This window comes from Guillardia theta (assembly GCF_000315625.1).
Source record: "Guillardia theta CCMP2712 unplaced genomic scaffold GUITHscaffold_3, whole genome shotgun sequence".
Lineage (NCBI taxonomy): Eukaryota > Cryptophyceae > Pyrenomonadales > Geminigeraceae > Guillardia > Guillardia theta.
Window position 1 is genome coordinate 467,066 of NW_005434671.1, and position 18,618 is coordinate 485,683.

An 18,618-nucleotide genomic window follows, 5' to 3' on the forward strand; every position below is an offset into this window, starting at 1 on the left:
AGACATGCTTTCAAGAGTTTATCTTAAGAATTATCGATCAGCCTGAGGCTCCTCAGACGACTAGTGGAGCCAAGATGTCATCCGGCGTAGGGCATCGATCTTTCAATTATACAATCAATAAAGCTGGCGAACTCGCCCGTCTTGATCTGGATGACCTGCCCAGCAAACGCTTAGAGTTCTGACACCCCCCTTGTCAAACGGCAGCTACTCACCTCGGTGTCAAACCCGTACATCTGTACCTCCATCTGCGGCATGGCCTCCGCAGCTTCTTTGAAGATCTTGCCGAAGTGATTCCTCCCCCTAAAGCCCATGCTGTCGGAGGCGAGGCAGCCAACTACTGTACACGTGTGATCCTCTTCGTTGTCGACGCCCAGCACGATAGGCTTCAGCTCCTTGTCTGACGTCTTCTTCTCGAGGTCCATGAGAAACATCGCCAACCTCGAAAGAACCGCCGGGTTCGTCAAGATCTTGTTCCCCTCATTGACAGCAAAGTAAGCATGACGGAAGAAGTTTGTCTTCTGAATCATTCTATCTTGAGCTAGTTCAAATCCCTTATGTACAATGGTCTGCAATCAGCCCTCAGCACATCCACCTGTGCGCCCTCATCCTGTCAAACCTGTTGAAGTTGTATCGCGTACTGCACAACTTTGGAGTTGCCTCCCACGAGAACATCCCAGGCATCTTCATGGTGAGCACAATCCTGAACAGAGGCGTCACTGTCAGACGAACGTGGGGATTGCGAAACCTACCTTGATAGCATCGTATGAACGAATGTACGAGTCCGTCCAGTCTTCATTCCCCACAGGCGGATGGTACATCATAGACTGAGGGGCGGGGCTTCAACGAACCATCAAGAGCAGGTTGAATCAACTCACACTACAGATGTAATAGCAATCCGTCACGGAGATCGGGTTCCCACAAGTTCGTTCCTGCCACATCCGCGTCAAAAGGGGATAGTCAATGTTGAAACGATGTCCTGACCTTCCGGAAGGTCGGAAAGACAAGCTAGTGATAGAAGAGTCAGCAAACCGCAAGACCATAGAATTTGTCACGTACTTCCTCCAGGTTGAACTCTTCTTTGTGCTCTTCCAGCAGCGCTCGCAGCCTGTCCTTGTAGTCGGAGTTCATGTGCATGTATCTCTGTTCTGCTTCGACTAGCGGGATTCCCATCCTTGCCAAGAGAGTTTGAAGTTTGTTTGTTGTTCGATCCTTCCATATTCCGAGCCTCGAAGCAACGTAGTTGGAGTAATACATGCTGTTGTACAAGGTCCAATGCTGAAGCAACAGAAATCTGAACTCTTCGCTGTAGTTGATCTTACTTCCTCCCACGCTTGATGACTCCCCTAATCGAACAGCCTGCAGCTGCGCGTCAGCTGGAGGTCTTGGACTGGAAAGGACAGGCACCTCGTCTTGTAGAACAAACACTTCCTGCTCGTATCTTTGTCTTCCAATCATGTCGTTCATGAACTGTTCAGTCAATCCGATCATCGCCCACCATCTACAGTCAGTCAGTGTGATTGCACAACAGAACGATGTGAGGTGTATCACAGCATCGAGTTGTTGTCTCGCTTGATTGTTGTTGATAAATTGTACCTTCATATCAAGATGAGGCCAAGTCAAGGCAAAATCAGCCATATTCAGTTGATGCTTACATCATTATTGCAGAAGAAAGCCCTCTAGATGTTCCTTTATAGTAGTCCTCGATGGCGAGTCTGCATTCATCCCTAACCTGTCTTTTCCTTTGCTTCTCAAGTTTTTCCTCATCCTCTTCGTCCACGTCTACGCTATTGCCATCTTCGTCTATCCTCCTACGCTGAACCGGTGATCTGATGTTGAACTCGTCCTCCTCCTCCTCCTCCTCTTCCTCAGCAGCATTCAAATCGGCATTCACAACCTGAGAAGGATAAGGATCAGCGAGCCGGGCACCTCAACAACAGTTGGAGTACCATCATCGCTGTTGGAACTTCATACTCTCTGAGCCCATCGTCGAGCAGGATGATCCTTGCGGTGGAGAGATCTTGGTTCTCAAAGTCCTCCACATCACCGCAGTCGAAATAAATATTCGAGAGGGAGTAGGGCCGATGACTGTCGATGACCACAACTTGCAAGTCAGCTCTGTCGTCTTCCCCAAGCTGCAGGAGTTCTGAAAGCAACCAGTCATCCCCCAAGGGCGGCACACCATTGCCATACCGTTCAGAGCCTCAGTAGAGCCGCAGTTGATCAGGACGATACATCGACAGCTGCTGGTATCCAAAGAGTCCACATGCTGCTGCACGTCCACATATCCCCTCACGAACTGAAGGGAGTAGGAGATATGGTCCGCTCTGAACATGGTCTGCCGCATGCAGTCAGGTGACATGAGCCAATCGCAAATCACTTGTGGTTACCACTAGGATGTGGCAGGCAGCTATGGCATCACACTCTCCGGCAACGCAGATGAGGACTGACGACCCTTCATCCCTCACGCTGTTCTTGATGAGATGGTAGACTTCAGCTATCCTGTTCTTGTCCACCAACATCTTGGAAGCTGGAAGGACAACGTGAGCAGAAGGATATGGAGGAATCAGCAATCTTGCCTCAAGAAATATAATATACACAAGGTTGGCGCTCGCCAACACCAATGGGTCTGTAACATAAAGTTGTCATGCGAAATATTTGTGATGAATGCGGTCAGGCAAACAAAATATGACTTCTCTCTTGATCTGCTACAGCTTTCTATTCAGAAACTTGTATTCTGTTCGAACCTTCATCCCTTCCAAGTACATCTCCAGCTCGACAGCCCCGTGCCATCGTCTAAGTACTCACAATCCTATCTTCCACCTTTCGAACTTCCGTACAATGGCGCCCCCTTCACAACTCTCATCCCTTACAGATCATCTCATGGCTCAAGAAGCATCTCATCTTCATCCTGTTTTAGTATCAGATGTCATCGCTCCCTCTCCCTCCCTCTCCTCCTCTCCTCCCCCCCCTCCCACGCGCGCTCCCGCTCTGATCCCCCGCCTCCATTGCGCGCCCCTCTAGCCCGTCCACTTTCACTCAATATTTGAATCCGGAAACCACATCCCCACTCTTTCCCTGCAGTCACTGACGGTGAGACGGTACCGGGTCACCGGGTGACCGTCTCCGACCGGTGACCCGGCACGACCGGGGCAGCCGGGTCGTCGACTCTTGAACATGAACCGGGCGGCCTGCCCGGACCGCCCGGCCGGGCCGCGGGCTCCACTGCAGTGCGGCGCCGCCGAGTCCTGGGCCCGGGGGCCGCCGGGCAAGTTGCGCCGGGCCCACTGAACTTCGGAAATTTACGAGTCGGCGCGCCGGGGATCGGAGGCGGAGGCTCAGGCTACTGGTACGGTAACCGTTGAAGAGTGTGAAATGATACAAGATGAGGTTGATGCCCCGATCATAGTTCAAGTTTTTCTTGGATTCCTACTGCAATACACACGCCCCTGTAAACCACTGAGGAGACTCAAGGGAGGGGCGACTCCTTGTCGTTCACAAACAGGAGTCTCCTTCGACTAGACCTTTAGCAGCCTGGGAACAAAGGAAGCAATTAGCAACACCCCCCTTCCATCCAGCCTTTCTCTTGTGCTCGCAAGCACAAGCGAGCCTCACCTGGTCCTCCAAGTCGGGGAGCTTTGCATTCTTTTCAATCTCCTCTGCAGCCTGACCATGAGCCATCAGCAGCTTTACACTGAGGGTATTGGACAAACCTCGATAATCTTGTCCAGGGGAGCAAGAGTGAAGAAAGTCATCTACAGCCCCATCAGACCTTGCTCATCCGCACTCCTCGTCCCTTACCGGGTACGCAGCCTTCCCCCACTGTGGGTGTAGGACGATGCCGCAGCATCCAACCTGCAGGAGAGTTGTCAGGAAGACGAGGAGAGTAGTTGGTGAACAGGAAACAGTTCAGACATCGTGACGACCGACCAACCAATAGACAAGCAAGTAGGTAGTTAGAATAAAGGCAGGCAGGCAGGCAGGCAGGCAGGCAGGCAGGCAGGCAGGCAGGCAGGCAGGCAGTTGGAGGATACCGGCAAGGAATCATATCCCAGCATCATCGTTAGCCCAGTCAATTCATTGTAGACATGGGCAGTTCGCTCGCCTCCAAACAGAACGAGTCAGAGCAGGGAAGAGAAGCGTCGTGGCGGTACCAAACATCGAGTTGCCAGTGATGGGACATGCGGCATTGGACCAGTAACCACGACGCAGGAGCGCGTCCCTCATCGCCGTGGACCATGCATGGATCTTGTTATACATCTGCTTCCTCACCTTGTTCACCTCCTGCAGGCAGCCAAGAAGCATCACACAAGTCGCACGTCTCAGATTTGAAACAGCTCGCATCTCACCTCATTCGGATACAAGCTCAAGTCCAGCTTCGCTGATTTCCAGTCACCTTGCAGCAAATCCTTCCAGGTAGGTGCGGGCTGCCATCTTGACTCGGATTCAGAACAAAGGGATGAGCAACAACAATGTCTGATGGTGGAACGATCTTACGTGGGCATGGCAAAGAGGTTCTCCACCAGGAAAGCCTTCCTCTTCTGCACTTCCACACCCAGCTTCTCCATCTCCTGCTCCAGCTCGTGCTGGAAAGTGAGCCGCGCGTCCTCCATCATGGCCGCGCTCATCTTGTGCACGGAGAACTCAACCTGCCAGTTCTCCTGCAAGGCTGGGCCTCTCATCTTCCGAGCTTCTCTCTTCGCCGCCGCTTCTCCTACCTGCGGCATCTTCCGCACCTCGCAAGTGCCGCCTGACGCCATGGATCGACCGGTCTTATATGGGCAGGCGAGCCCGCCCAGTTGATGAGATTTCATGCCGCCCCCGCGACATGGCCTGTCCCTCCTCCTCCTCCTCCTTGCCCACGCTCATGGCAGCCTCTGCTTCCTCGCAGCTCCTCTCTCAAGTATCAGAGCATGTGGACCAGTCGTCCTGCCTGCTGCAAGGAAGCTCAGGCCATCTGCAGTACCTCCTCGGCACCTGATACGGATGCAAGGGCATGATGCTGAGCGTGGACATGCAATACTTGAATGCTGCCAAGCGCAGGTCGAGGATCTCGACCAGATCTTGCAGCTAGACACTCAGGCTTACAATGGGAAGAGCCTCTGGCCCAGAAGCATCTACGAATCCGAGTTGAACTCAACTAACAATGAGATATTTGTCTTGAAATTCCCAGAAAATGGTGAGATTGTAGGGTTTGCATGTTGTTCTCTTGTCTTGGACGAATGTAGCATAACAAACATCGTTGTATCAAAGAATCATCTCAGGAAGGGTTTCGCCAGTCAACTTCTATCCTACATGCTTGACTTTGGCAACAGCAAAGGAGTACGGCAGTGGTACCTGGAGGTCAGGGCAGAAACGAATCCGGCGGCTGTTGCTCTCTACAAAAAGTTCGGGTTCGAGAGTGTTGGCAGGCGGAAGCATTACTATTCAAACCCTAGAGAGGACGCTCTGATCCTGCAGCGTGGGTTGGATCTTTCACAGATATCTTGAAAAACAGGAACAACTACGATTCCTTTACATCGAGCAGGATGCTCAAACAGGAGATACGAAGACACTGCAACAATTCTATAATACAGGAAAAGAAAGCCAAGAATCAATCTAGTCTCAACCATGGAACAAATCAAGCCCTCATTGCTGGCGATCTTGATCTCGCTTGAGTCCGTTTTGCCGAATGCTCCACAGGAAATTTGCTGTGGTCCTGCTGCCGTTCTTCCGCCAGTGAATCTCCTCTTGCAAGGGGTCGCCTTTCTCCAAGCTCAAAGGCGGATCATACAGCTTGGTGTCCTGGCCAACAAGCTATTGCGCATCAGAGATCACTTTGCTTCTCGCAAGCTAAACCACCTTCGTGCCAACTGCGATCGCACCCGCACCCGCACGGAGCCTGGATGAAACACATGGATCAACGTCAGGAGATAAAGAATGGTCGGTACCATTTCTGGATGTCCTCTGGTAAAATCCCTCCCGATACAAGGATGAAGACCTTGAGCATGTCACTGCCCCCATCAACCAATGGACACCAACGCTAGATACCTCCTTGTACGGACCGAGCGACTTGACGGCTTCGAGGCCTTGCCAGCCCAGACTGCAAGCAGGAAACAACTTCACGGCTCGAGCTCCCGCTGCATGTCGGTGACGAGAAGAAACAACTTCATCATCCTAACAAACCTTGAATCGCAGTGTAAATCTCAGTCGGTGTCAACGCAGCTGGAATGGCCAAGACGCCTCTCTTCTCGCAGATATCTATGATCTCTGTGCACAAAATCTTTTTGGGAAATTACATGTCTCCAACGAAAGCGTGAATCCGCAACTTACTGGACTTGTGATAAATTTTGCTCCGGCATCTATCGCTGCAACTGCTTGCTCTTTGTCCATAACAGTTGCAGCCCCAACGGAGACTCGTTTTGGAAGTACAGAAGAAAGGGTCCGAATCACGTGTAGTGCTTGTGGGGTATCCAACGTGACCTCCAACAAAGGACACCTTATGAAGATAAATCACAGGTGAACAGGAAGATTAAAGGGATTTCTTCACCCTTTCATCGATGCCAATTCCAGCCCCCTAAGGATCAGGCGGTCTGGGTGACCACCGCGGAGAACGGCAACCACCTTATGCTTCTTGATCCTCGCCATAGTCCTCTCAATCTCTGTTTCAGGACTAGAATGGGTAGAGTTAGGTTCAACACTCACTCCAAGCTCCACTTACGCGATCACTTCTCCCTTGAGCGAGTTGATGCCTTCAATACCGCCGACATCCTCTTGCAGCAATTTTCTAACATAAGTCGCGAGGTCAGAGATTGTTTTCTCTTTGTTGTGAAATGTGATATCTAGATTAGACAGACACGTTACAAGAGAATCCGAAGGAATCCGCCAGCTCGTTTACCTGGATCCGTCAAACGGGAGAAGACATCATCCATTATCCTGATGTGCAGGAATTTCCTCTTCCTATTCTTTTGATCCGCACTCATTGCATCTTTGCACATACAAAGTGAACTGAAAGGTTGCCTCCTCCCACAAACTTCAGAAGCCAAAAACGAATGTCCCTCCATTCTGCGAACCAGGATAGAAAAGGCTATCAGCTCTTCTCGTTGTAAGAAACGACAGATACCTATCACTGTTTCCTCCAAAGTTGGAAAACTCTCTGAGAATATTTACGTCCTAACCACGAGTCATCATCCATTGGAATAGGATTGCACGTACCTTAAGGAGCATGTTGAAATTCCCCATGAAAGCAAGAGATGGCTGATTCGCAGCAAGTACCAGCTGTGAAACAAAGAAGAGGACCCCGATCCACTTCGACGGCATGATCTGCATCGAGTTTGAGTACTTTCGCAAAAATTACATTTGAAATTTTGTCATGATAATGAAAATAATTCGATCCATAATATGCTCTTTGATGTCCTTCCTGCCATGCAATCTGCTTTTGCCACTTTCGAACCCCGTCCGTCCTATCGCCCATTTCCCTCAGTTCGCGTTCCACCCCTCCCCGCTGCCCTTTCTACTTGCGCTTGCTCGTCGCATTTTGGTTCTAGGGATGGGGTTGGCACGGGGAGAGTAGGGTGGGTACTAGCAAACAGTTGCTACGGTCGGAAGACGGGGTCCTCTCTAGCGCTATTCGATACATAGGGTAGGTGGGTAGTTCTTGGGGAAAAAGAGTGGTAAAAAGGTTGTCGGAGGGCAACATGGGAAGTCAAACAACGGGTAGGGTCTTGAAATGGGGGGGTATTCACATTGGATGGACGGGTGGGTCTTCAGGTATGACACGGGTGGGGTAGTGTAAGTTACCACTGTGTGAGCGTTTGTTGGAAAACGGTAGGGGTAGTAGGTGATGTTGGGGTGCCTCACAAAGTAGGGGTGGGTGAATTTTGTGCGAGGAGTGTGACAGACATGGCTTCCCGTGATGCAAGGGGGTGACGAGGACGAAGACGAGGAGCAGGAGCGATCGAGAAGGTGAGGAATGTCTGGCTGAGATGTCTCTGCTTCCATGGACCTTGTTTCCTCCTTGCATTGAGTGTTGGGTCATAGCGTATGAGATTCATCGCAGAAATATTTTCTCATCTGCCATGATTCGTGTAGTGCATTCTGCTACCACACCTTTCTTTGGTTTCTGTCTTTGATATATCCACCCCTCCTTGGAACTGAATAATCCGGAATATCTGCACATAAACTTTATGTCATAACACATTGTATCAACTTCATATGGGTGAGAATTAACCCTTCGTCGTAAGGCCCTGGACATTAGTTCGCTGATTGGCCATTGCAGGATAAATATGGAACCATGAAATGAGATCTCTCTCGCTAATCATTCAATGAGTACAATGGATATTTCGGTCGCCGAGCCAACTGAATCGAAGAGTGGAGTTAAAGGTAGATGCCAGTCCATCAGTTCTAAGCGAAGGAGAAAGATACGGCTGATCACACCTGAGGTTTTACGGCAGTTTAATGAGGCATACGATCGCAATGGTGAATGTGCAGCAAACAGCGAATATGAGATTCAAAAGCGAAAAGATGAGAAGGTTCCGTTCTCTACATCAAACAGCGGGGAAGAGGGAATTGCTGTGATATCCAGTTCTCGACCAATCAACAAGGAAATAGCACAGGAGTATTCCCTGTGGTGCGAGAATTTCTTAGACAACTTTCCTATACTGTATCAATCTCTACAGCTTCAAAATGGCAGGTCGGATGCTCTAGCGTTCATTTCGCAGATCTTTCGAACAAGTGAACAGAAGGCAAAGCAAGGGACAAAAAGGCTGGGGCCATCGAATTGGGCGGATGCTCCTGCTGAGCCCAAACCTGGATCAGATTCTCTTCCCTCTTCGAAGTCGTCAGGAGGAGAGCCAGATAGCCAGACGGTGGCTAACAGCGAGAATCGATTGAAAGCATACTTTCAGGAGATGCTGCATGAAAAAACTCTCAGGGAGTGCATATCCAAACTCGTCAAGATTTTTCGGGACCTGCAGCGCAGCAGTCCACGAGCCTCTATCTGTGCAGACGCTGTTGGAAAATTAGACATGTATAATTCCAAGAAACATAAGGTCAGCTTGTGATTTTCTCACTTTTTTATAATGACCATGATGCGACAGCTACTCGCAGGGCATTGCGAGCCATATGAAGATTGCATCACCATCTTCCCTGCGATTGAAGCCGCTTCACCAGGATCTGTGCATGAACGTGCGTTGGTTTTACCAAGCGTTCCTTCAGGATCTTCTTAGCTCTCTTTTGTTGTTCATTCAGTACAGGCAAAACTTTTCAACCCCGTCTGATATCCGATTGTTGTTGTTGCTCCGAACACCAGTGGCTTCCCGATGTGTACAACAAGGTTTGCTGCAGAGAAATCTCTCAAAATTCGAGGAATATGCGCCTCATGAGTTACATAACCACCTATTGCTTGCCAAGACCGCAATCGCATCTCTTGTTCTATTCATACTGCATTATCTTGCTACATTCACTTTGTTCTCAGATCTGGCTCTTGAAGACATACACAGTAATTACAGCCTTGCTTTATTACATACCATCACATCAGAGACAAATGAGATGAGATGAGACCGTTGGTGATAATTCGATGGTCCAACAAGTCCGAAGATCCGAAAGGGAGTACGTAAAGACAGTTGAAAGCAGGGGGATGGTAGTATGGGAAAGACGATCTGTGTAACGATCTGTGTCAAAGGGTTGAGGGCGGGGGGAGCGGGAGGGGGGGGGGGGGGGGGCGGGAGCAGCAATCGTGGAGGAAAAAGTAAAGCCAGGCTCAACAAACATCCACTACCCCCCTTTTGCTGAGTCATTATGACCGGTACATGACATTCTGAGTAGAGTACCCCAGATCTACCCTCGTTCTACCCCCGTTTCGAATACCCTACCCTCGAACGTCGATCTGTACCCCCCCTCGCATCAATTTCCACCCCTACCCCATTTCATATCGTGGTGACTCTTCGCTATCAGCATGGCGGGGAAGGGAAGGCTATGGTGGGGGGGAGGAGCGGCTGCTGCAGCGGGAGGAGCTGTGATGCTGCTACTCGTGTTGGTCAGCTACATGGCAAACTCGGTATGTGAACCATGCAATTGCTTCTTGCGCTGTCCTTTCTTTGTGCCTTTGTGTCGTTTTTGTTGTTCAACCTAAACCTTTTCTCTAGTCCTCTTATCTTCTCCTGTTCCCTTTCCTTTTGATAAGCTCCTGCTCTATTCCCTTTCCACGATGTCCCCATTCTGAACAGCTTATGTTCTCCTCAACTAAACTTGAGTTCATCTCCTGGCTGTGCACCTCTTTCTCGATGAGAGCCTTGGATGTTTTCTTCCTTGGCTTCGCGTGTTTCTCCTATCATCAACATTCATCCTTAAGGCTTGTTTTGATCGTTTGCTGTTCCTACAGAATGTCATCAGCACGGTGCAACTCAACCCGAGGATAGCAGAGCTGAGACAGAAGCTTCAGAACACTGAGAATGCGTTGATGGGAATGTCGGGGAGAGAGGCCTTGGCAGAAGCTGAACGAGCTCAGATGCTCCAGCAGAAAATTGACAGTCTGAAATCCGCCCAGCTCGCGCCCAGAGGGAATTTGGCAGCGTTTGAAACCTTGGCGATTGTGCATCCTCGAGGCAACCCTGGTGATCGACCCCACGTGTATCAACCTGTGGCAGCTGGTGGGCATTACAGGACGAAGCAAGCTGAGGACTTGGCGAGGAATCTTGCCAAGGCGCACCAGCACGAGCAGCACATGATGCAGGAAAATGCTCCCCACGTCGGGATTCAACGGCCAGCTCATGTCGCTCCTCGCAAGCAAATGAGCAAGAGGATTTCCAAGAAGGTTAATCCCTGGTCAGTCATCCCGAACAAGAAAGTTCTTCACTATGCTCGCAAGTCCCAATACATGGGGCAGTCATTTGACCATGCTGAGGGCTTTGATAGTGGAAGCGACAAGGACATTCTTGCTCGGGGTTTAAGCATCCTTTCTCAAGGTACAAAACGTGCAAGTGCGCCTGGGGGATTCGTTCAAGTCAAGACGCTTTTGCCGGGACAGAAGCTTCCCAAGGGAGCTCGTGTGCTGACTGCTGAGCAAGTGAGACTCCTTCGCGAAAGATCGCTTCCTTTGCATGCAAGCGCGAAACATACGATGTTGAACCGCGTCATGCTCGACGATGTTGAAGGGGAGGATTCTAGCAATACAACAGCTCCATCTGAACCTGAGGTTGGGGACACGGGAATGACGGCAGCACAGCTTGATGCTTTTGCCAATGCTGAGGCATCCAAGGCAAAGTTCTTGCTGAACCAGGCTAAGACAGAGCGAAGAAATGCATATGATGAGCTGAAGGAGAGTTCAAATATGATCTCCAGGGGCTGGGACAAACACCAGAAGGGCGAAAAGTTTCTTGAGATTGCTGAGCAGCACATGCAGAACTCGACGGCATTGCTAAATAGCTTCAAGATGAACTTGGCATCCGGACGGGCAGAGCGCGAGAAAGAATTCTCTGACAAGGTAGCCATATTTTTCTTGATTCATTCTTTTTGTGACGGAATGTGCTTAGTTGAAAAACATCTCTGAGGCCCTGGAAGCAGAGGCTAGCGAGAAACATGGCCTCTATGAGACAGCTCTCCAGGAGGCAGGAGATCTTAAGTTGACGAGTGCGTCGCAGAATTCAACTGAGACAGAGGCAGAGGCATAGGGAGCAGCTGTAATCGAGGGAGCAGAGGCAGAGACAGAGGGAGGTAGCTAGGAAGGCTAATCGGTGGTATTCAATTCGGATCGAGACATTCTTGTGATCATGTGTGCAAGCCGATGCCTCGGTGAGTTGTTGTGATACAGTAGAGAACGGTGCCAGTGCCTTGTTTTCACCTTTTGGTAATATGAAGCATTTTTTTCTTGTATTGTCTCATTCAAAGGCACTCTCTTCAACACTGCATCTCTAGACTCAGACAACCTCGACGGGAATCCCCTTGGCAGCGAATTTCTCATAGTTGTTGGAAACAGCCTCCCAGTTCACAACACTCCACCAGTTGGTAATGTACTCGGGTCTGCGGTTCTGTTCACCATGTCAATTCGATCGAACGTCCAAACAAAATCAACGGACCTGATACTTGAGGTAGTAGGCTGCGTCCCAAAGCGGAACAACAAATGCAAACAAGCAGCGATCAGCAATGTAACAGAACATGGAAGCATCAGTTACCATGCTCCCAGACATCCAGGCCAAGGACAGGGATCATCTTCTGACCCTCGCATCCTTCCATGAGAGGATTGTCTTGGTTGGGAGTGGAGGTGATAGCAAGTTTTCCCTCAGGGGTAACACCTACACATTTTTAGCCACTTCCCGATGCTGCAATCTCGAGACTACCAAGCCATGCCCATCCAGAGCCGAAGCGCTTGGCAGCCGCAGCATTGAACTCCTCCTTCATCTTGTCCATTGAGCCGAAGGATGCATCGATGGCCTTCTGCAGAGCTGCGGAAGGCTTCCCAGAGTTAGCAGCCGGTCCCATCTCCTTGAAGAAGAGGGCGTGGTTGTAGTATCCGCCGCCGTTGTTGCGGATGGCTGGACCCGCCTTGATGGCTTCTTTCTGGATATCAGTGAGCTTGGCGGCAGGCTTTCCTTCAAGCGCCTTGTTGAGGTTCGTGAGGTAAGCGTTGAAGTGCTTGTCATGATGCAACTTCATTGTCTCTTCATCGATGTAAGGCTCCAACGACTTGTAGTCGTAAGGAAGGGCAGGAAGGCTGAAGGCTCCCTCGGCCTTTGACTCCTTGGGAGCAAGGAACGATCCTGCAAGAAAGATAGACAGTCACTCTGCATGCGCACAAACTCACTTTGTCCCTCTCGCACTAACCGAGGAGTCCAGCGGTGACGACGACGGCGGCCCTTCTGCTCATGGGGTTGTCGTTGGAGCTCATAGTCACTGACTCTTGGCGGAGACGAAGTGACTTGGGAGCTGAGAGGGAGGGAGCGAAGGCTGAGAACGCCTCAGCCCCTCCCGCGGCGAGCAGCGACAGCATGGCGATCCTCATAGCGCCTACTTATATGTTTCCTTCCGGCGCGGGCCTGGTCTTTTACGCCGTCTGACACCCGGCCGGCCGTGGCGCCGGGCCGGGGCCCCAGCACTCAGAGAGAGAAACGTTGAGGTGGAGGGAAAAGGTGGGGTAGGGTCATCTACTTTAGATGACCCTACCGGTCATTACACCAGTGGGTTGGGAGGAAGATAGTAGGGTAGTCTTTTCCATGACGGGTAGTATGGTATTATACCGGATATTTGACCTAGATTGTAGGGGTGGTCTGAGAACTTTTGGGGTGGTGAAAGATCGGAGAGTTTTAAATAGGGTAGGGTATTCGGATTCGTAAATGTAACATGGGGGTGGGGTAGTACAATTCTATCGGGCTGTCGTGATGTGCGCGCCAGCGGCGAAGATGGCGGACCTGAACAGATTGATCGAGAACGGAAGGAAGAGGTGAGTTGAAGAGAAGCACGATGATGAAGATGGAAGGATGCAGAGCAGGGAGTTGAAGAGCTGAGGGTGAGGGTGAGGGTGAGGGTGAGGGTGCGACCAGGCGGCCATTCCAGGGAGAACAAGTTTTCATGTTTTGGATGAACAGAGTTTTGCAGGAAAGGTTGTGAGAAGGAGAATAAGGAGAAAGTCGAATGTGATTGAAAAACGAAGAAGAAATAAATGAGTTTTAGTTGAGATGAGCAGATGATGTCACATAGATATCGGGCGCCTGTGATGAGGAAGATTTTACCGGATTTGAGGAAACTTTGAGGAAGCTCGGGTGCGATGTCTCTGATGGCTCGTCCAATCAGTGATGTCAAAAGAAAGAAATGATGTTAGAGAGGAAATAGAGGGAGCAATCAGATTCGGCTTCATGTAGGGGGACAGGGTTTAGATTCCGCTGTACCCGATTCCATTCACATTACCCTTTAACTAAAACTCGCCCTAAGATGGAAGGGCGAAGCGACCGTGACCGTCTTTGATGAGCTTGCCTTGCAGCGATCTCATTGTTCTCGAGTTCGGAAACTACATGAGTTGAGGGCAGTGGAGGTACAACACGGGAAGGATAGACACTCTGATCAAGAAGCTGCTCGAGGCAGAGTTCGCTATCCAGCTGCGCTTCGTGGATGAGCTGAGCGCCCGAGACTCCGTCAGACTGTTGACGCCCGACGGCAAGGAGATTGCATACCACCCGGACCTGCAGAACTTCAGGAACGCGCTCGCCCTGAGGGAGAACACGGACAACCTGGTTATGGCAGCCAGGAAGGCGTACGGCAAGGTCTAGTTGCAAGAGCACGATTGTTCCTCGCTCGCTGATCGAATGACGTGAAGAGTCCAAACCTGCATTGCAGGAGGCTTCTCGCCGAGTACGCCTGAGCTTCTGATCACATCGAGGGCTCTTCCCCGTGAGCGGCCTTGATGACGGTATCCGCCTGTCTACAGACAAGGCAGTGGGCTGAGGAAACAAGTTTTACAACTTTCCAACAATGTTCTCGTAACTCATCAGTAGTATAAACTTCAACAGAACTACACCACTTTCCTATCATTCCACATGTGCGACACCATATGATTCCTCTCTTGTTCACAGTGGAGATGTTGGCCGGGCTATGAAGGCTTCCACGGTCGGGCCTCGGACGGTCCCGGAGTACCGTACATGATACGCCGACGGTAGCTTCGGTCTGTAAGTGACCGTACGGCGGATCGGACGGCCCGGCCCGAACTTCGGAACCAGATCGGCAACCGAGTCGGATCGGACCCGGTGACCGGGTCGGCGGGTCGGACGCGATCGGACAGACGAGTCGGACTCGCCTCAGGACTGGTCGGCACTATGGCAAGGGATGACGCAGCAGCAGCGCGACCGGAGCAAGGTGAAGGGAGAGATGCGGAGAGAGGGAGGTAGAGGATAGTGATGGGAAATACTGTAGAAGAGGATGAGGACACAATCAACAGCGACAGACTTCTTCATAGGGATCTTGAACGTACGAATCGTGTGGTGGGGAATGGAAGGGCGGTGCTGGGGAGGGGGGAGGAGGTGAGGAGACGACCATCAGTCAGGATGAGATCGTTTCGAGCACGCAATGCAATCAGGACAAAGATGAGAGGAGAAGTAGACTCTTACTAGGATTCAGAAGTAGCAAAGGAGCATTCAGCCCAAGAAGCTCTCAGCAACGCATTACTACTGCAGAATGGACAGGCGAATGCCCTTTGTTGGACCTGCTCATACGATAGAAAGGAATGTCTCGCATTGACCACCTCTGACATATCTTCAGCACCGGCAAAGGATGAGAAGGTACAACCAGCCCTGAGCTTCAGGACAGTCATCATCCTACACGTTTTGGCTGCCATGATCATGATCTTGGGAGGGGGAGCGAGCCATCAGTGGACCAAGGAAGCCGATCTCGACCAAGTCAAGCAAGGTCTGGAGGACGTATCAAGCAATCCGATTGTTATCTTGACGGTGGGAGTCCTGCCCCTCGCCATCGTCACCGTCCGATGGGTGCAAGAGCTCTGGGCCAAGAAAGTAGACTAGCAGGCAGTGACACACCAGGTTTGTGAGCTAATTACGTTGTAGTGTAATTCTAAAAAAAACGAAGGAAAAATTGAACATTCACATTATCTAGTTAGTTCGTATCTAAACTCGCGCACGCTTGCAAGGAACCTGCTCTCCGAGCTTTGCTTTCCGCTTGTCCCGGTTCAGCTCAAGTTTGCGCAACGTGATCAGGTAGTCGCTGGACTTAGTCGAGCTGGAGTCGAGCAGGTAATCACAAATCAAGTCGTCCCAATAGCATCGGATTCCACGGTCCAAGAAGATCTTGAGCTGCTCTTCAACATTCTTCTTGTCGGCGTCGCTCCACTCCATGTCATCCTTCTCGACAAGGAGCCGACTGACAAACACGTGAGTCACTCCATCGATCATCCTCGAGAAGTTCTTCGTGACCGAGTCCCGCACTGTTCCTCCTCCTGCTTCTAACACTCGCTTGTATCCCATCTTCCTCTTGTCAGGAGCGAGCAAGATAGCAACAGTCCCTGAAAAACATCCCGTGGTCATCTCGCTCAGATTCCCGGTGGAAACGAAACACTTTCCATGGTTGTCACTGCTGCTGGCCTCTGAGTCTGAATCTTCGATGTCTCTGCAACGGTTTCTGGTACCACGCCTTGATTCCATTTCAGCAAACTTTACCTCGTAGTCCGAATCTTCGATCCATTCATATCCACGTTCGTCCACAAACTGCTCGCAACGCAGACTTTCTTCGATGTAGTTTGGTTTCAGCAGATATTTTCCCGAGGCTAAAGAACTCAGGAACTTTTCGGTTCGTAACAGTCTTCGAGCTATGACATGAGTGCAACTTGGATCATAAGTTTTGCTGGGAATCAACTCGCCGCCAAGATTCTGAATCCATGTTTTCATCTTCTCGACATGGCTATCTCCGAATCCAGTTAACAAGAACCTCTTTGACGGGCCACGCTTCTTAAAGCCCTGTCTAGGATGACCCCTGACGTCTGACTCAGAGTCCTTGCTTCTTGCACACTTCCCCTTGCGTGACGTCTTGTCGATAATCTTGCTTCCTTTGTTCAATTGGTCAGTCCGCCTTGCCTTCTTCTGTCTTCCCATAATGGTTGTTTCGCACTTGAAATCCTCGCTCCATCCCAACGATGGTGACGATGTATGGCCTGTCATATTCGAGTCTGCATGTGCTGCCCTCGTTATCCTTCTCTCACCGTCTTCCACTGGAGTGCATCGAGTAGCGCGTGGTCGGAGGGTCACTGGAGGAGGACTATTCCGCGTACTACTCCTCGATGAGCACCTAGATGAAACTTCAAGAGTAGATGCACTTGATGCCCTGGAATCCGATCTCGAGACTATGCTACACAAAAACTTGCTCAACTTGGAATACGTAATCAGTGAATCCTTGTGAGTGGGAGAACTGTCGCTTCCCTTACTGGAGTTGCTTGACCGTCTGGTTTCATCTTTTTCTTTCTCCGGAGGACATGCTGCTTTTCTACGACGCCGGGCTCCAATCGTTCCTTGTTCCATCTGCTGCTGGAGCCGACGCGCAGACATCAAAACACTCTCGGCACAGTTCGTGAGCTCCATGATCAAGTCGTGCGCGGCATCACCAGACGGCCTGTTTCCCCTTTTGTACCCGAATTTCATGTAGCACTTGACTGCCGACACATTTGAGCTCGAGACAAATAGATGAGAACCCAAGCAGTCCACGCCTGACCTCTGATTGAGCGTCGCACTCAACAGAAGCTCCCCAAGTCCAAGACCCCTTTCACACTCAGTGACAAAGAGTTCGGCTAAGTAAAGCGAGGACTTGTTCTTAGGAGGTTTCTCATGCTTCTTCTCTGATGCTCTGTGTTTGCTATTCTTCCTCGGCGTAGCGGTTTTAGCCTGCGTGCTGGAGTGCTCACAGCAGACTCCCACGGCTCCAAGTATGAATAAGAGTAGCCAATCAACCGTTCATCCGATTGAAGTCGTCTTCCGATCACAAATAGATTCAGAGGGTCCTCTTTTGTGAGGATGTACTCCACGTCTTCATAGTCCAGTACAGGATATCCCGCATCCTCATCCGCTTCGGAGAGCTCAGCTTCCCATTGCGCCATTTCATATCTGAATGCTTGGTTTAGATTTATCAGCTGGTCAGAGTCCGTCAACACTGCCGGTCTGACAAACACTCCAAGTCTCTGTGCAGCTTCATCAAAAATTATCGAAGCCATCTCAGGATTATGCATTGCACAAAGTTCTGTAACCTTGAGTCACAATGTTCGATCTGGGTTCAGGATCCAGTTATGTGCATGTATCGTTAGTGGTATGGGACACGAGCTGGTGCTGATGCCGCACGCAATCTTGCCCAACAGATATCCCCTACAAGCATACAGTCAGGAAAGGATCACCGAGATGTCCAACGAATTTTTAAGATACATAGGAAAAACGGGACAGTATAGGCTTGAAAGAAGCAGAGGATGAAGTGAGCAAAAAGCCAATGTCACATGAGAACAAGATAATGATTGGAGTGACATCAGCAGAAAAGTGTAGCATAACATATCCGTTGCAATGCTAGCTTGCGCACGCACGCGTTAGTGCTGACGTGCGACAAAGAGGGGTGTGTGGTTTTAGTATGTGTTCTCAACTCCTTCTGAGGAATGGAACAGCAAAACATCACGAAAACACAAACCGAAGACCAAACATGCACGCGACAAAGAAGGCAGTTGAAGCAGCATAGCAGGCGCAGCAGCGGCAGCGGCATTGCAGAAATTGTTGATAGGGAGGGTGGGCGGGCAGGAGACGGGCAAGAGGAACGAACGGCTTTTTGTACCACCCCCCACCCCTCAAATTTACAATCACCCCATCTTAGAGAGCAGGAGAGAGCAGGAATCCGCTGTAATCACAGGGTCATGTCCCTTCATTTGGTACCCCTACCCCCACTTTTCTCTCACCTATTTGTACGGATGTCCCCTAACCCCTGTACCACCCAGAAACTACCCTCCAGTTTATATCACCCTCCTAATCCTTTCACCACCCTACCCATAACCATTGCTCTATGTGCTGGATGAATTCTTCACCCCTACTTTCCTCTCGTAAAGTACCCACCCAACATCACCAAGATGAACTGATAGGGGGTACTTGACTACCCAACCATACCGATTTTCCAAAAGACTACCCC

General features: G+C 50.5%; 9 protein-coding genes across 9 annotated transcripts; 4 read left to right on the top strand and 5 right to left on the bottom strand.

Annotated features, from left to right (window-relative positions):
• Positions 1-77: 77 nt before the first annotated feature.
• On the bottom strand, positions 78-4,679 carry CDC45 (cell division control protein 45; the record flags this gene model as incomplete). Its single annotated transcript, XM_005841334.1, has 21 exons — positions 78-155; positions 213-566; positions 617-700; positions 750-824; positions 876-929; positions 982-1,005; positions 1,057-1,356; positions 1,405-1,498; positions 1,549-1,593; positions 1,653-1,894; positions 1,947-2,143; positions 2,191-2,335; positions 2,388-2,527; positions 3,357-3,426; positions 3,613-3,663; positions 3,711-3,752; positions 3,799-3,852; positions 4,032-4,102; positions 4,152-4,281; positions 4,347-4,431; positions 4,495-4,679. The coding sequence occupies 21 exons, from the start codon at positions 4,677-4,679 to the stop codon at positions 78-80; spliced, it is 2,520 nt and encodes an 839-aa protein (XP_005841391.1).
• Positions 4,680-4,983: 304 nt separating this feature from the next.
• GUITHDRAFT_63592 (hypothetical protein) lies at positions 4,984-5,487 on the top strand (the record flags this gene model as incomplete). Its single annotated transcript, XM_005841335.1, has 1 exon — positions 4,984-5,487. One exon carries the CDS (start codon positions 4,984-4,986, stop codon positions 5,485-5,487), a length of 504 nt encoding a protein of 167 aa, XP_005841392.1.
• Positions 5,488-6,021: 534 nt separating this feature from the next.
• On the bottom strand, positions 6,022-6,468 carry GUITHDRAFT_47308 (hypothetical protein; the record flags this gene model as incomplete). The annotated part of the gene is made up of 3 exons (XM_005841336.1): positions 6,022-6,116; positions 6,163-6,259; positions 6,310-6,468. Coding segments are annotated over 3 exons (351 nt in total), but the record flags the coding sequence as incomplete, so codon positions are not given.
• Positions 6,469-7,862: 1,394 nt separating this feature from the next.
• Positions 7,863-8,978, top strand: GUITHDRAFT_150003 (hypothetical protein; the record flags this gene model as incomplete). Its single annotated transcript, XM_005841337.1, has 2 exons — positions 7,863-7,941; positions 8,255-8,978. A coding segment is annotated over exon 2 (467 nt), but the record flags the coding sequence as incomplete, so codon positions are not given.
• Positions 8,979-10,021: 1,043 nt separating this feature from the next.
• Positions 10,022-11,645, top strand: GUITHDRAFT_99895 (hypothetical protein; the record flags this gene model as incomplete). Its single annotated transcript, XM_005841338.1, has 3 exons — positions 10,022-10,033; positions 10,358-11,458; positions 11,508-11,645. 3 exons carry the CDS (start codon positions 10,022-10,024, stop codon positions 11,643-11,645), a joined length of 1,251 nt encoding a protein of 416 aa, XP_005841395.1.
• Positions 11,646-11,828: 183 nt separating this feature from the next.
• Positions 11,829-12,964, bottom strand: GUITHDRAFT_150004 (hypothetical protein; the record flags this gene model as incomplete). Its single annotated transcript, XM_005841339.1, has 5 exons — positions 11,829-12,002; positions 12,051-12,070; positions 12,147-12,266; positions 12,312-12,731; positions 12,796-12,964. The coding sequence occupies 5 exons, from the start codon at positions 12,959-12,961 to the stop codon at positions 11,892-11,894; spliced, it is 837 nt and encodes a 278-aa protein (XP_005841396.1). The 3' UTR covers positions 11,829-11,891.
• A 385-nt stretch (positions 12,965-13,349) lies between these two features.
• On the top strand, positions 13,350-14,234 carry GUITHDRAFT_132153 (hypothetical protein; the record flags this gene model as incomplete). The annotated part of the gene is made up of 3 exons (XM_005841340.1): positions 13,350-13,411; positions 13,441-13,495; positions 13,995-14,234. The coding sequence occupies 3 exons, from the start codon at positions 13,350-13,352 to the stop codon at positions 14,232-14,234; spliced, it is 357 nt and encodes a 118-aa protein (XP_005841397.1).
• A 1,269-nt stretch (positions 14,235-15,503) lies between these two features.
• Positions 15,504-16,198, bottom strand: GUITHDRAFT_150005 (hypothetical protein). Its single transcript, XM_005841341.1, has one exon. The coding sequence runs from the start codon at positions 16,113-16,115 to the stop codon at positions 15,582-15,584; it is 534 nt and encodes a 177-aa protein (XP_005841398.1). The 5' UTR covers positions 16,116-16,198; the 3' UTR covers positions 15,504-15,581.
• Positions 16,199-17,042: 844 nt separating this feature from the next.
• Positions 17,043-17,818, bottom strand: GUITHDRAFT_150006 (hypothetical protein). The gene is made up of 3 exons (XM_005841342.1): positions 17,366-17,818; positions 17,156-17,345; positions 17,043-17,133 (listed from the first exon to the last, which is right to left on the bottom strand). The coding sequence occupies exons 1-3, from the start codon at positions 17,684-17,686 to the stop codon at positions 17,102-17,104; spliced, it is 543 nt and encodes a 180-aa protein (XP_005841399.1). The 5' UTR covers positions 17,687-17,818; the 3' UTR covers positions 17,043-17,101.
• Positions 17,819-18,618: the final 800 nt, after the last annotated feature.